Source organism: Pteropus vampyrus, unplaced genomic scaffold, assembly GCF_000151845.1.
Source record: "Pteropus vampyrus isolate Shadow unplaced genomic scaffold, Pvam_2.0 Scaffold465, whole genome shotgun sequence".
Classification (NCBI taxonomy): domain Eukaryota; kingdom Metazoa; phylum Chordata; class Mammalia; order Chiroptera; family Pteropodidae; genus Pteropus; species Pteropus vampyrus.
This window is the reverse complement of record NW_011889246.1, coordinates 585013-597626: the sequence shown is the minus strand read 5'-3', so window position 1 is coordinate 597626 and position 12614 is coordinate 585013. Positions and strand designations below refer to the sequence as shown.

Genomic DNA, 12614 nt, shown 5'->3' with positions numbered 1-12614 from the left:
TTTCAACAACAGGGCTAGCAGATGGCTTTCTTTTATGAAACCATTAAAAAACATTTTATTACTTCATAAGAACTATTGAGAAAGCTCTGATGAGGGATAAACAGCAAAGTTACCCTGAGAGCCAAACTCTAGGGGTGAGTTAGGCTTACTCACTCCGTCAATGCTTCATGCCCCCAAACCTGCCTCACAGTAACTACTATTCAAATTGTATCAGCAAAACAACTTACTGCATATCAGAGATTTTCCAGATCAATTGCAAAAGTCAAAACTGCACATGCTAAATCTCAAAATATTGAGTCTACTGTATATTAAAACCCCTCTATATCACAATCTGACTTAAAATGACATAAGAATTATGATATAAACATACTAACTGAATGTACCAGGAGAATTCAACACTGGGAAAATAGCAAATTCAAAGGCCCTAAACACCGTGTCTTCTGGATGACAAAGAAGACTTCTGTAAACTGAAGAATATACTGTAGTTGAAAAGAAATATACTTTTTTATTGCTCCTTTAGATACCATATCAAATCCATATCTTTGTTGATATTTTTTTCTCATCCAAAGAGATTTCATTTAAATTTTCCAATAGGGTTTTTGTAAAGTATAAATTAGGAAATTATATGTCCTTAGTGGATTACAATATTTCAACTATATTAAACTCCTCTGAGCATAGATATAAAAGTACTCTAGGGTTCTGGAGAAACAAAAAGGAGTGAGAGACGTCCCCAGATCTCTCCCCTTAAAAAAACAATAAGCTGAATACCGAAAACTCAACTAAAAACACCCAAACTTCACACCAGCACATCTGAGCTTGGGATCTGCACATAAGAGCTGCCAGAGGTCAGACCCCGGGGTGTCAGGGGGAGCAGTGGACTGGGAGAAATAAAGAAGCTGCCTCTCGCAGCTGCCGGAGCTCACTATACTGGGAGGGGGAGGGGAGAAGGTGCAGCGAGTTCCCTGAACAGCCCTGCTTGTGAGTACTGTGAGCTCCACGTGGCTGACGGCAGGGCCCAGTCATCAGAGCACAAAGCAGAGAAATAGGATGGCAGAGAAACAACAGTTGATTTTTACTGGCCTCGGTTGCAAACCCGAGGCTGAGCTGCAGCCCCCAACCTGCAACCCAAAAGGCCCCTCCTCCCATACCCTCAAAGACCGAACACTGTGGAGCCCCAGGAGTATCTGAGCAACCACTATCAAAATTGTCGCTAACACTGACAGGAACTGAGACTGAGGGTAGCAAGCGTGATTAAACATTTGCAAGAAAAATAAGGCACTATTAAATCTTTAAATAAAGCAGGGATGCAAGAGCCATAGACACCACCTACTGGAAACCAAAAGAAAAGCCCCTTTTTTGCAACAGGCTAAAGATTTATATAATAAATCTTTCTGGAAAAAAAAGCAGAATACACTTCCATTAATGCCCAGGTAGAGGAACAGTCCATTAAACACCATGAACAATCAAGGTGACAAGGCATCTCATAAAGAAATAGAAAAATCTCCAGAAAATAAGCTTACAGGTATAGAAACATGCAACTTAAATGACAGAGAATTCAGGATAGTACTTCTGAAAAAACTCAGTGAGTTCCAAAATGAGTCATATCAACAATTTTAGGAACTGAAAAAACAACTAGATGAGCAGAATGAGTTCTTTAGTAGGGGGATTGAAACCCTCAAAAAGAACAGAGTACATCTTCTGGAGATAAAAAACACACTGCAAGAGTTGAAAAATGAAATACCAAGCTTGGGAAATACAGTTGACCAAATGGAGGAAAGTATCAGTGATATCGAAGACAGAAATCTAGAAATAAATCAGAAAGAAGAAGAGAGAAACCAAGAATGAAAAATAATGAAAGAGAAATACGAGAACTAGCTAATACCATCAGGAGAGGAAACATAAGAATAATGGACATTATCGAAGGTGAGGAAAAGGAGCAAATAGTGGATGAGAATTTCCCAAATATAAGGAATGAGCTAGAGCATGAAATTCAAGAAGTCAACAGAACACCCAATTATCTCAACCCAAAAAGGCCTTCTCCAAGACACATCATATTAAAATTATCAAAAATCAATGAAAAAAATTCTCAGGGCAGTCAGGGAAAAGAAGATGGTAACCAATAGGAAAACCCATTAGATTATCGTCGGACTTCTCAGCACAAACCTTACAAGCCAGAAAGGAGTAGAATCAAATATTCAAATGATTAAATGAAAGGAATGTCCAGCCAAAAATAATGCATCCGGCAAAGCTCTCCTTTAGATATGAAGGAAAAATAAAGACCTTTCCAGACATACAAAAATTGAGGGAATTCTCCACTATGAAGCCTACACTACAGGAAATACTGAAAGGGGTCAGTTCACCTAAAACAAAATGACAAAAAAAATAAAAAATAAAAAGAACATAATTAGGAGTAAGGTGACTAGCATGCAAATAGAGGCGGAGGAGTGCAACCCTTAGTAAGAACAGGGCATTATAGGCTTAAATAATAAGAAAAGATTTGCTATAGCAAGATAGTAGTGAACGTTCAGCGTACATAGGGACAAACTGCGACAACAATGATTAAAAAGGGGAAGATTCAAAGATCCAAATTCACAAAGGGGAATGGAGATAACGGACGTACAGAAGAAAAGGGACAAGTGTGTGTGTGTGTGTGTGTGTGTGTGTGTGTGTGTGTGTGTGTGTGTAAACTATCCTTTCCATATTTGTAATAGTAACTACACGCCAAAGATTCAGAACTGAAGTACATAACATAAAAAAAGAAGAACCAGAGGCGAAACCCACAAAAGCCAACCAAACTAAAGCAAACAGAAACACAAGGACAAGGAAGCAATGGAAACACTGAGCTATCAGAAAGCAAAAGATAAAATGGCTATAAGAAGACCTCATATTTCAATAATCACCCTAAATCTTAATGAACTGAACTCACCAATAAAAAGCACAGAGTTGCAGAATGGATCAAAAAACAAAACCCAACCATATGCTGCCTCCAGGAGACACATCTCAGCTCCAAAGACAAATATAGACTCAAAGTGAAAGGGTGGAAAATGAGATTTCAAGCAAATGGCATTCAGAGAAAAGTGAGAGTAGTGGCACCCATATTAGATGAAATAGACTTCAAAATCAAAAAGGTAAAGATAGATACTGAGGAACACCTCATAATGATAAAGGGAATCATGCACTAAGAAGACATAACACTTATTAATATCTATGGTCCCAATCAGGGAGCCCCGAAATATATAAAGCAATTACTAACAGAACTAAAGGGAGAAACAAACCAAAACACTATCGTAGTAGGGGACCTAAATATCCCACTGTCGGATATGGACAGATCATCCAAACAGAAAATCAATAAGGAAATAACGTCCGTAAATAACACATCAGACCAACTGGACATAAGTGATATTTACAGAGCCTTCCATCCCAAAACAGCGGCTTATATATTCTTCTCTAGTGCGCACTGAACGTTCTCAAGGATTGACCACATACTGGGACACAGAGATAGCTTCAACAAATATGAGAGGGTTGAAATCATACCAACCATATTCTCTGATCATAATGCTTTGAAACTAGAGATCAACTGCAAAAAGAAAGCAGGAAGAACCACAAATAAATTTAGATTAAACAACATACTACTGAAGAATAACTGGATCAGAGAAGAAATAAAAAGAGAGATCAAAAGATACATAGAAACAAATGATAATGATAGTACAACATATCAAAACTTTTGGAACACGGCAAAAGCGGTCATAAGAGGAAAGTTCATATCATTACAGGCCTACCTCAAAAAACAAGAACGAATCCAAATAAACAACCTAACACTTCATCTTAAAAAACTAAAAAAGGAAGAACAAATGAAGCCTAAAGTCAGCAGAAAGAATCAAAATTAGAACAGAAATAAATGAAACTGAAACAAACAAACAAAAACAATAGAAAAAATAAATACAACAAAGAGCTGGTTCTTTGAGAAGGTTGATAAAATTGACAAGCCCCTGGCTAGACTCACTAAAGAAAAAAGAGAAAGGACACAAATAAACAAGATTAGAGATGAAAGAGGGGAAATTATGACAGACATCTCAGAAATACAAAAGATCATACAAGAATACCATGAAAAAGTATATAACACCAAATTTAAAACCTAGAAGAAATGGACCAGTACTTAGAAAACTACAACCTTCCTAGACTGAATCAAGACGTACTGGAAAATCTAAATAGATTGATCAGCAGTATGGAAATTGAAACATTTATCAAAAACCTACAAAAAGTAAAAGTCCAGGACCAGATGGCTTCAAGAGTGAATTCTACCAAACATTCAAAGAAGATTTAATACCTAATCTCCTCAAAATCTTCCAAAAAATTGAAGAAGAGGCAATACTTCCCAACTCATTTTATAAGGCCAATACTACTCTGATACCAAAACCTGGTAAAGGTAACACAAAAAAAGAAACCTACAGATCAATCTCTCTCATAAACACATATGCAAAAATCCTAAATAAGATACTAGCAAACTGAATACAGCAACATATTAAAAAGATAATACACCACAATCAAGTGGGCTTCATCCCAAGGGCACAGGGATGGTTCAACATACACAAATCAATCAGTGTGATACACCACATAAAAAATTAAAAAATAAGAATCATATGATCATATCAATAGATGCAGAAAAAGCCTTCGACAAGATACAGAATCCATTTATGGTCAAAACACTTAACAAAATCAGTATAGAAGAAAAGTACCTTAACGTGATAAAGGCCATATATGACAAACCCTCAGCCAACATTATATTTAATGGTGAAAAACTAAAAACCTTCCCTCTAAGATCAGGAACAAGGCAAGGCTGTCCAGTATCGCCACTATTTTTCACTATAACACTGGAGGTCCTAGCGAGTGCAATTAGGCAAGAGAAAGATATAAAAGGCATCCAAATAGGAAACGAAGAAGTCAAACTGTCACTATTTGTGGATGACATGATTCTTTATATAGAAAACCCTAACGACTCCACAAGAACACTAATAGAAACAATAAGCAAATACGGTAGTTTCTGGACACAAAATCAATGTTCAAAAATGCATAGCATTCCTATACTCTAAAAATGAAGTATCAGAAAAAGAAGTGGAAAAAATAATTCCTTTTGCAATTGCAACAAAAAGAATAAAATACCTAGGAATAAATCTAACGAAACATGTGAAGGACCTATATAATGAAAACTATAAGACCCTATTAAAAGAAATTGAAGAAGATACCAAGAAATGGAAAGATAGTCCATGTTCTTGGGTTGGAACAATCAACATAGTTAAAATGATCATATTACCTAAAGCATTATACAGATTTAATGCAATCCCCATCAAAATCCCATCGGCATTTTTTAAAGAAATAGAACAAAAAAATCACCAGATTTGTATGGAAGCACAAAAGACCCTGAATTGCCAAAGCCATCCTGAGAAAAAAGAATGAGGCTGGAGGCATCACTCTGCCCAACTTCAAAATGTACTACAAAGTGACAGTAATCAAAATGGCATAGTATTTGCAGAAAAACACATACAAACCAGTGGAACAGAATTGAGACCCAGAAGTAAACTCATGTTTATATGGGCAAATAATTTCGACAAAAAAGTCAAAAACATACAGTGGAGTCAGGAAAGCCTCTTCAATTAATGTTGTTGGGAAACCACTTCATTGGCACCACCAAAAAAAACAAACAATCCAGTGAAAAAATGGGCAGAGAACCTGAAGAGACACTTCTCCCTAGAGGACATACAAATGGCCAACAAATATATGAAAAGATGCTCAAAATCGCTAACTATTATGGAAATACAAATCAAAACCACAATGAGATACCATCTCACACTTGTTAGAATAGCTATAATCAACAGGACAAGTAATAACAAATGTTGGAGAGGAAGCAAAGAAAAAGGAACCCTCATACACTGCTGGTGGGACTGCAAATTGGTACAGCCACTAGGGAAAACAGTATGGAAGTTCTTCAAAAAACTAAAAATTGATCTACTATATTATCCAGCAATCCTTGTACTGGGTATTTACCCCCAAAACTTTAAAACTCATATGTGAAAATATATTTGCACACATATATTTGTTCATAGTAGCATTATTCACAGTGGCAGAACATGGAAGCAACAGAAGTGTCCTATGATAGATGCCTAGGTAAAGAAGCTGTGCTACATATATATAATGGAATATTACTCAGCCGTAAGAAGAGAAGAAATACTGCCATTTGCAACGACATGGATGGACCTCGAGATAATCATGCTAAGCGAAACATGCCAGACAGAAAAAGTAGAAAATCAGATGATATTACTTATATGTGGGATATAAACCTGAAAGCAACAAATGAACAGGAGAGAGACTCATGGACAGGACTATGGATTAGCTGTTACCAGAGGGTAGGGAGTGGGGTGAGAGGGGAGGTAAATGGGGTAAAGGGGATCAAATATGTGGTGACAAAAAGAAATGTAACTCTGGGAGGTGAACACACTGTGTATATATATGCCTTACTGTTAAAGTGTACAGATGAAACACTGGTTTCGTTAACCAATGTCACCATTAAAAAAAAATAATTAATTAAAAATAAAATAAATTAAATTAAAAGTATTCTAGGAAACAGAAGTCCCAGACAATATCTTTTATTTAATAAAAGTAAATATCCATTCTAAAAGGAGGGAAAGTAGAGGCTAAGTGCTAAAGAGGGCTAGGAGAACTTCTAGGCAGAAATTTGGTGTTAAGATAGAAAATGAAAAAAAATGCAGGTAGATTATACTGAGTTTGCCAAACAAGCACAAGTCATATGTTGGGAAAAGACCAGGCTGGCTTTACAGCTGCAACATATACCAAAATAAAGGACATCAAACATGAACACTGGCATTTACATTCAAGACATTCACAACTGGCCTGGGGCAGGCTAGCTCTTGTCCACAGAATACCTTATGGTATGATATGTCTGAAATGTTTAAAAATTAGAATAGGTTCAAAGACAACTCATGGCTTTAGTGGTTTCAGGAGTGGAGAAATGTCTCATGAGTCTAGTCAATCCTCTTGAATCCTTTCAAATTATAAAATTAGTCATTGTCACTGAACTTAAAACAAACTAAAACTGCAATGTGAGAATTTCCTATAGTACAGGAGACTCAGCAGAACTCTTAATCCAGACTTGGCATAACAAGGAAGGTTTTCAGAAACAGAGATCTATCCCATACTTGGGGGTTTCTCAATTGAATAGTAGGCAGAATGTTCCAGGTGGGGGAAGAGTATGTGCAAAAAGACTGAGGCAAGAGGACCTGTCAGTAGACAAAGCACAGACTACCAAAACATAAGGCAATTGTTTTAGAATCTTGCCCAAATCAGAGATTACTACCTTTTCTAGGTGAAACCTGTATTGACTATTTAATAATGAAGACAAACATTTTAGGGCATGTAAAGATAGAGACCAAAGTATTATTCTACTGGTGCTCTTATATTTTGACTCACCATTTTTATCCCTCCAGTGGTGGCATTCTTTCCTTTCTTCCTTATTTTCTTCCCAAGACTTCTAGGAATCCCACTCTCTAGGAGGACATAATGTCTACACCATACAGCAAACCTCTGTTGGCATATTTGGGCAACTGCTTCAAATGAAGATGTTAACTCTTTTATTATCTGGAGAAAAATGACAGGCTGTGGTAACTGCTAATCACTTCCATTACTTTATTTGAGTTAGGCTCAGTAGACAGGCTCATCTATAGTTTGCAATAAAAACATTAAAACATCAAACATAAGTTCTAGGCCGAGATTTATCAAAGGAATTTGCCAACTATTACAACTATCTTCACTATGTATAATGTATCTTTAGGAAAAGGGGCACACAGCTCTGATAGGGGTTTACTAATGGACAATAGACCGCAGTAAAATTTCTTGCTTCTCATAAAAATAGCAAGTGCTATGAATGATAAATGTTAGGGGGATTTCAGGCTATAACAGTAAATTTGACCAACGCTGTCATCTTGCTCAGGGAAGCAGTAGATAGATTTGAAAGGACCTTATAATATGTGGTAAGGAACAGACTTTTTTCTAAGAGCAAGGGGAAACCACTGGAGAATGTTTATCATGAAAGTAATATAATCAGATTTGTGTTTTAGAAAGACCACACAGAAACAGTGTAGATAATGGACTAGAAGGGGAGACAGGAAGACCATAATGTAAGATGGAAGATCATCTTCTAGTAATCAAGGCCAAATCTAGTAACATGAAGGAACAAAGAAAAGTATCTCGATATGAGAGATACTTAAGAGGTAGAGTACACAATATTTAGTGTTTGACTGAACATGGCAAAAAAAAAAAAAAGGAATAGGGAGGAATTAGAATGGTGCTCAGGCTGCTGATTAGGGAATTAAGTACATGGTACTACCATCCACTAAAAAAGGAAACAAAGGAGTAAGGAAATACTTAGATGAGTCCAGTTTTGGACATACTGAGTATAAGGTAACAGTATAGCCCTGTTTATCATTAACATAAACAACTCTGGACACTCCAAATTCATCTCCTTCTTAAAGTCTCTCCATTTTTATCTATCATCCATTCACAGTGTATTGGCATTCAAGAGAAAATGTTCAATAAGCAATGGGCTATATGATCATGAAGGCTAGGAGACAGATCTGAGCTAAAGACATAAATATGAGAATCATCAACACAGAGAAGATAATAAAAGCCAAGGAAATGGATGAGAAAACCCAGAGGGGATAAGGGGGAAAAAAAGACTAGGCCACAGACAATAGAGATGTGAGAGCAATGGAAGTTTCAACTGACCTGTGAACATTTAATTGAAGAAACAAGAAGGGGAGGAAGGCTAATCATGACAATAGTTATGCTAAGGGAACAAAGGTTTTTTTACCCAGGGAGAACTCATACAGGTTCTCCTGGGAAAAATTAGCAGACCTGTGGTAGGGAATAGGAGGAGCATCCACCCAGTCTGTTCTTGGCTCTAGCTTCTAGGTTTAGTCTGCCACATTTATAAGAACTACAGTCAACTAAAATTAAAAAATCAGTAAAAATGAACTGGCAAAATCATTGTTGTCCTAGTTTTCTTTCAGTCAGTAGATTCAAAACTGGTACCATTTGTGCAGATAAGTAATGCATGTTACCTAATTTTAAGAATCCTTATATTTCCCCCACTATGCAATCCAAAAGCTCTATCAGGACAGCACACACAGTAATATCAGATGTAGTTTCAAGTGCTATAAAACACACTGATTCTACATTTTGGTTCCAGGCTTTACAAATATTATATGTGGTTCTGAGTTAAGATGCTAATTGCAGTCATGTTTTTAAACTAGTTTTTTTCAATTCAAGTGCTGACAAAATATATATATAATTTTAGTCTGACCTTACAGGCACATGCCATTTACCCTATTTTTAATGTGATTCTAATCTTAAGTGTACTCTTGCAAAGCAACAAAAATGTATAGAATTGAGGTCAATTAATAGTTTCTAAAATCTACTGAATTTTTAACTGGACAATATCAAAATCTCTATAATTTGTGATAGTGTAAAAGCAATAATAAAACTTGACGCTTTCCAGTTTCAACTAGGATTTCCCCAAAGATGAAAAACAAGTTATTTTAGGAAATTCTGTCTGATTCAACTGTATATCCTTTTAAGTGCTTCACTAGCAATTATTTTATTGCTAGATATAAGGTTACATATAATTAATACACACATTCTGACCACATTTTAGTAAAAAGCTAATTCAATGATGAAATTGTTACCCATATTTGTCTTCTGGGAACAACACCTTCTTTTCTGAGCCCCAAAACAGAGTCTATCCTTTAGACAATATTTAACTTTTCTTCAAATAGAAGTTACTAACAGTATATAGCCCTGTTTATAACCAATGTAAATGTCTTTGTATACTCTTAACATCTCTTTCTGAAAGTCTTTCCATTTTTACCTATCATCCATGCACAATATGTGTCCTTCATATCACAGTTTTGGTCACATTGTATGGTCAAACAGTATGATCATATTGTTTAACCTTTGCTGTAATATTTTTTTGCACCTTCTACGTGGACTGGCCTCCTTTCTCCCACAACACATTCTATGTCTTTGGAAGTGGGGACTTACCAGTAATCTTTTTGTAAAGCTTTATACACAAAAGCCACCTAATATTAGTGTCCAGCTGATTCTCTGGTCTCCCAAATATGAGGAATCAAAAAAGAATTAGGTTCCTTAATATCTTGTTTTATATTAAACAATAGCAGATAACATATTTACCTCCACCTTTTTACTTCACTCTTCTGTCCCTCTCCAGTGAAAAATTAGATCATTAGATTCAAGCAGAAGGAAAATTTTATTAGCATAAGCCTGATTAAGAAAAAGAAAGAAGTCTGAAGAATTAGAAATAGATGATTAAAAAAATGATCAGAGTAAAATGACTAAAAGGAAAATTTAAGCCAACGATAATAAAAGGGAATAAGATAGATAATAATAATGTCAGATGAGGACTAAGAAAAAGAAGCCTGAAGGAAATAAATTCAAAATCTTGCTTAAGTTGATCACTAAACCGCAGCTCTCAGGACAACCGACAACTTTTAAATCCCAGTCCAGGGACATGTGGTTATCCCACCCTGGTATTTGTTATACCAAATATTACTGCTGACTTGGGGTGCTCCTGCGTCAACTAAGAGGACCACCATCACTTCCTTTCCCTGCCAAGAGAAACATCAGTGACTGAGGGCTGGAGGGAGAACCAGTGGCAAAGATATCACAGTAGCAGGCCAAGGTCTGCAGTCTGGTATTGAGGTTAAAATTAAATGAAATGGAAGAGAAATCAATAGAGGGGAGGATGAGAACAAACACAGCATCAGAGTAGGTTCTTTCTATCTTCAGGGAAAAGCAAACTTCTGGAATTATTTGGTGCTAAGTGCCACCAAATTTAAGACTTGGTTCCTCTCTTGCAATTATTTGTTAGTAATAACACACAAAGAAAAAAATGGACCTAGAGACTAAAATGAAGGGGAATGGTTATGGTGGTATAACATTAACCCTTAAAAAAATGCATTTTCAAAGTAACAGAGCAGTTAACTGCACAAAGAATATTCCTGACTGACTTGGAGACATGTTCATCCTAAATTCTTAAATCAAATGAGAAAGCTTCAGACAAATAAATAGCATGACAACATTTTTGTTAAAATATGTGTATGCGAGCACAGGAAAGTCTTTAAATGATTCCAAAATTAATGCTGATATTATGAGTGATTTTTCCTTTTTTAAAAAACTTATTGGTGTTTTCAATATAATTAAAATTAACAAGTCTTTAAAATAAAAGAAAAAATATCCCCTTCCAGATCCTTCTGTCTTTACACTGTATTAAATGTGTTTGGAATTCACAAAGAACCCCTTTCACATAGAACACAGATTTAGGAGAACTGTTCCCACCCAGTGGGGAGAAGGGGCCAAGCCCAGTTACATTATGTTGGAAAAAACATGAGCTGTGAAGATCAACAGAAAGGTTTGAATTCAGCATCTCTATTCAGTGGTTTGGTGACCTAGAGCAAATTATATAAAATTCAGAGTGCCTCCCCCACTAGACTTCAGGAATGGAATACCTACCTCACAGGATTCTCAAGAACAGCTCCCACACATGACGCCATGGATTGGAGGGGTAGGTACCAGGGAGAACTATGACCCTTCTGACCAATGTTATACTTTTTATTATCTCAAGAAACAATCTTCCAGATAATGTAAGAGTGTTTGCCATTTTCACTGACCTCCCCTCAGCCTGGGATTCCTCAGACCAATCAGTGCTCATAAGATCGGCCTTGTTACTGATTCTTCCTTCTAAAGCATCTGTACCTACCACCTCCAGGAGAGAGCAGAGAAAACATCCAGCACAGTAAAACAGGGAAGCAGGTGTCGGAGAACAAGCCTGTGCTTACTCAAGTTCTTTGCCCTAGAAATATATAAGCAAGCCCAGTAGGGGTAGACATCTTTTCTAAAAGCATATACTGTAAAAGCACGACCAAAGGAATAGCATGATAACCACAGATATTGTTATAGACACAGCTTGACATAGTACACTTCAGCAGTTTCAATTATAATAGTTATTCTTTTTTTCTTTTAGTGTTGTTTTAAGACCTTTAAGGATGCCCACCAAAAATTTTAGTATTCAAAAGTATGCCTTGAACCTGGAAAAATTCAGAACCACTGAGATAGAAAATAAATAGGACAAGGTGTGAGGCAACTATATAGAAAAGTCCTGCCCAACAAGACTTTCTGCAAATGATGTCAATGTTCTATCCATGTATATGCCACCCAATATTATAGCCACTAGTCACATATGGCTATTGAACACATGAAATGCAGCTAGTGCCCCTAAGGTACTGAATTTTTAATTAATTTTATTTTGATAAATTTAAATTTACATCATCAAATATGGCTATTGACTATGGTATTGAATGACACAGTTCTAGAACCTTGGGTTAAGGACTTGTGTTAACTAAAAAGGTATGTGAGTGAGTTAGCTAATTTTAAAAAGCAAACAGACAAAAAGAGAAACAACCAAAATACCAAAACATCAACAAAAAGTCATGCACCATATCAATATCAATATTCTCTTGTTCCACATA

The 12614-nt window shown here is 36.2% G+C and overlaps 1 protein-coding gene across 8 annotated transcripts in view; it reads right to left on the bottom strand.

The window, feature by feature from the left end:
* FANCC (Fanconi anemia complementation group C) overlaps positions 1-12614 on the bottom strand; it is a 240373-nt gene that overhangs the window by 208719 nt on the left and 19040 nt on the right. For 2 of the 8 annotated variants that reach the window (XR_002777595.1, XR_002777594.1), the window contains exon 1: positions 7483-7625. The exons of 4 other annotated variants lie outside the window; for them this stretch is intronic. Coding sequence is in view for 2 of the 4 variants with exons in the window: in XM_023524466.1 (XP_023380234.1) it covers positions 7483-7485 (3 nt within the window). In the remaining 2 variants the exon portion in view is untranslated. Of the gene's footprint in view, positions 1-7482; positions 7651-12614 lie in introns of those variants that run through there. 2 more of the 8 variants (XM_023524466.1, XM_023524467.1) reach the window with 1 other exon arrangement.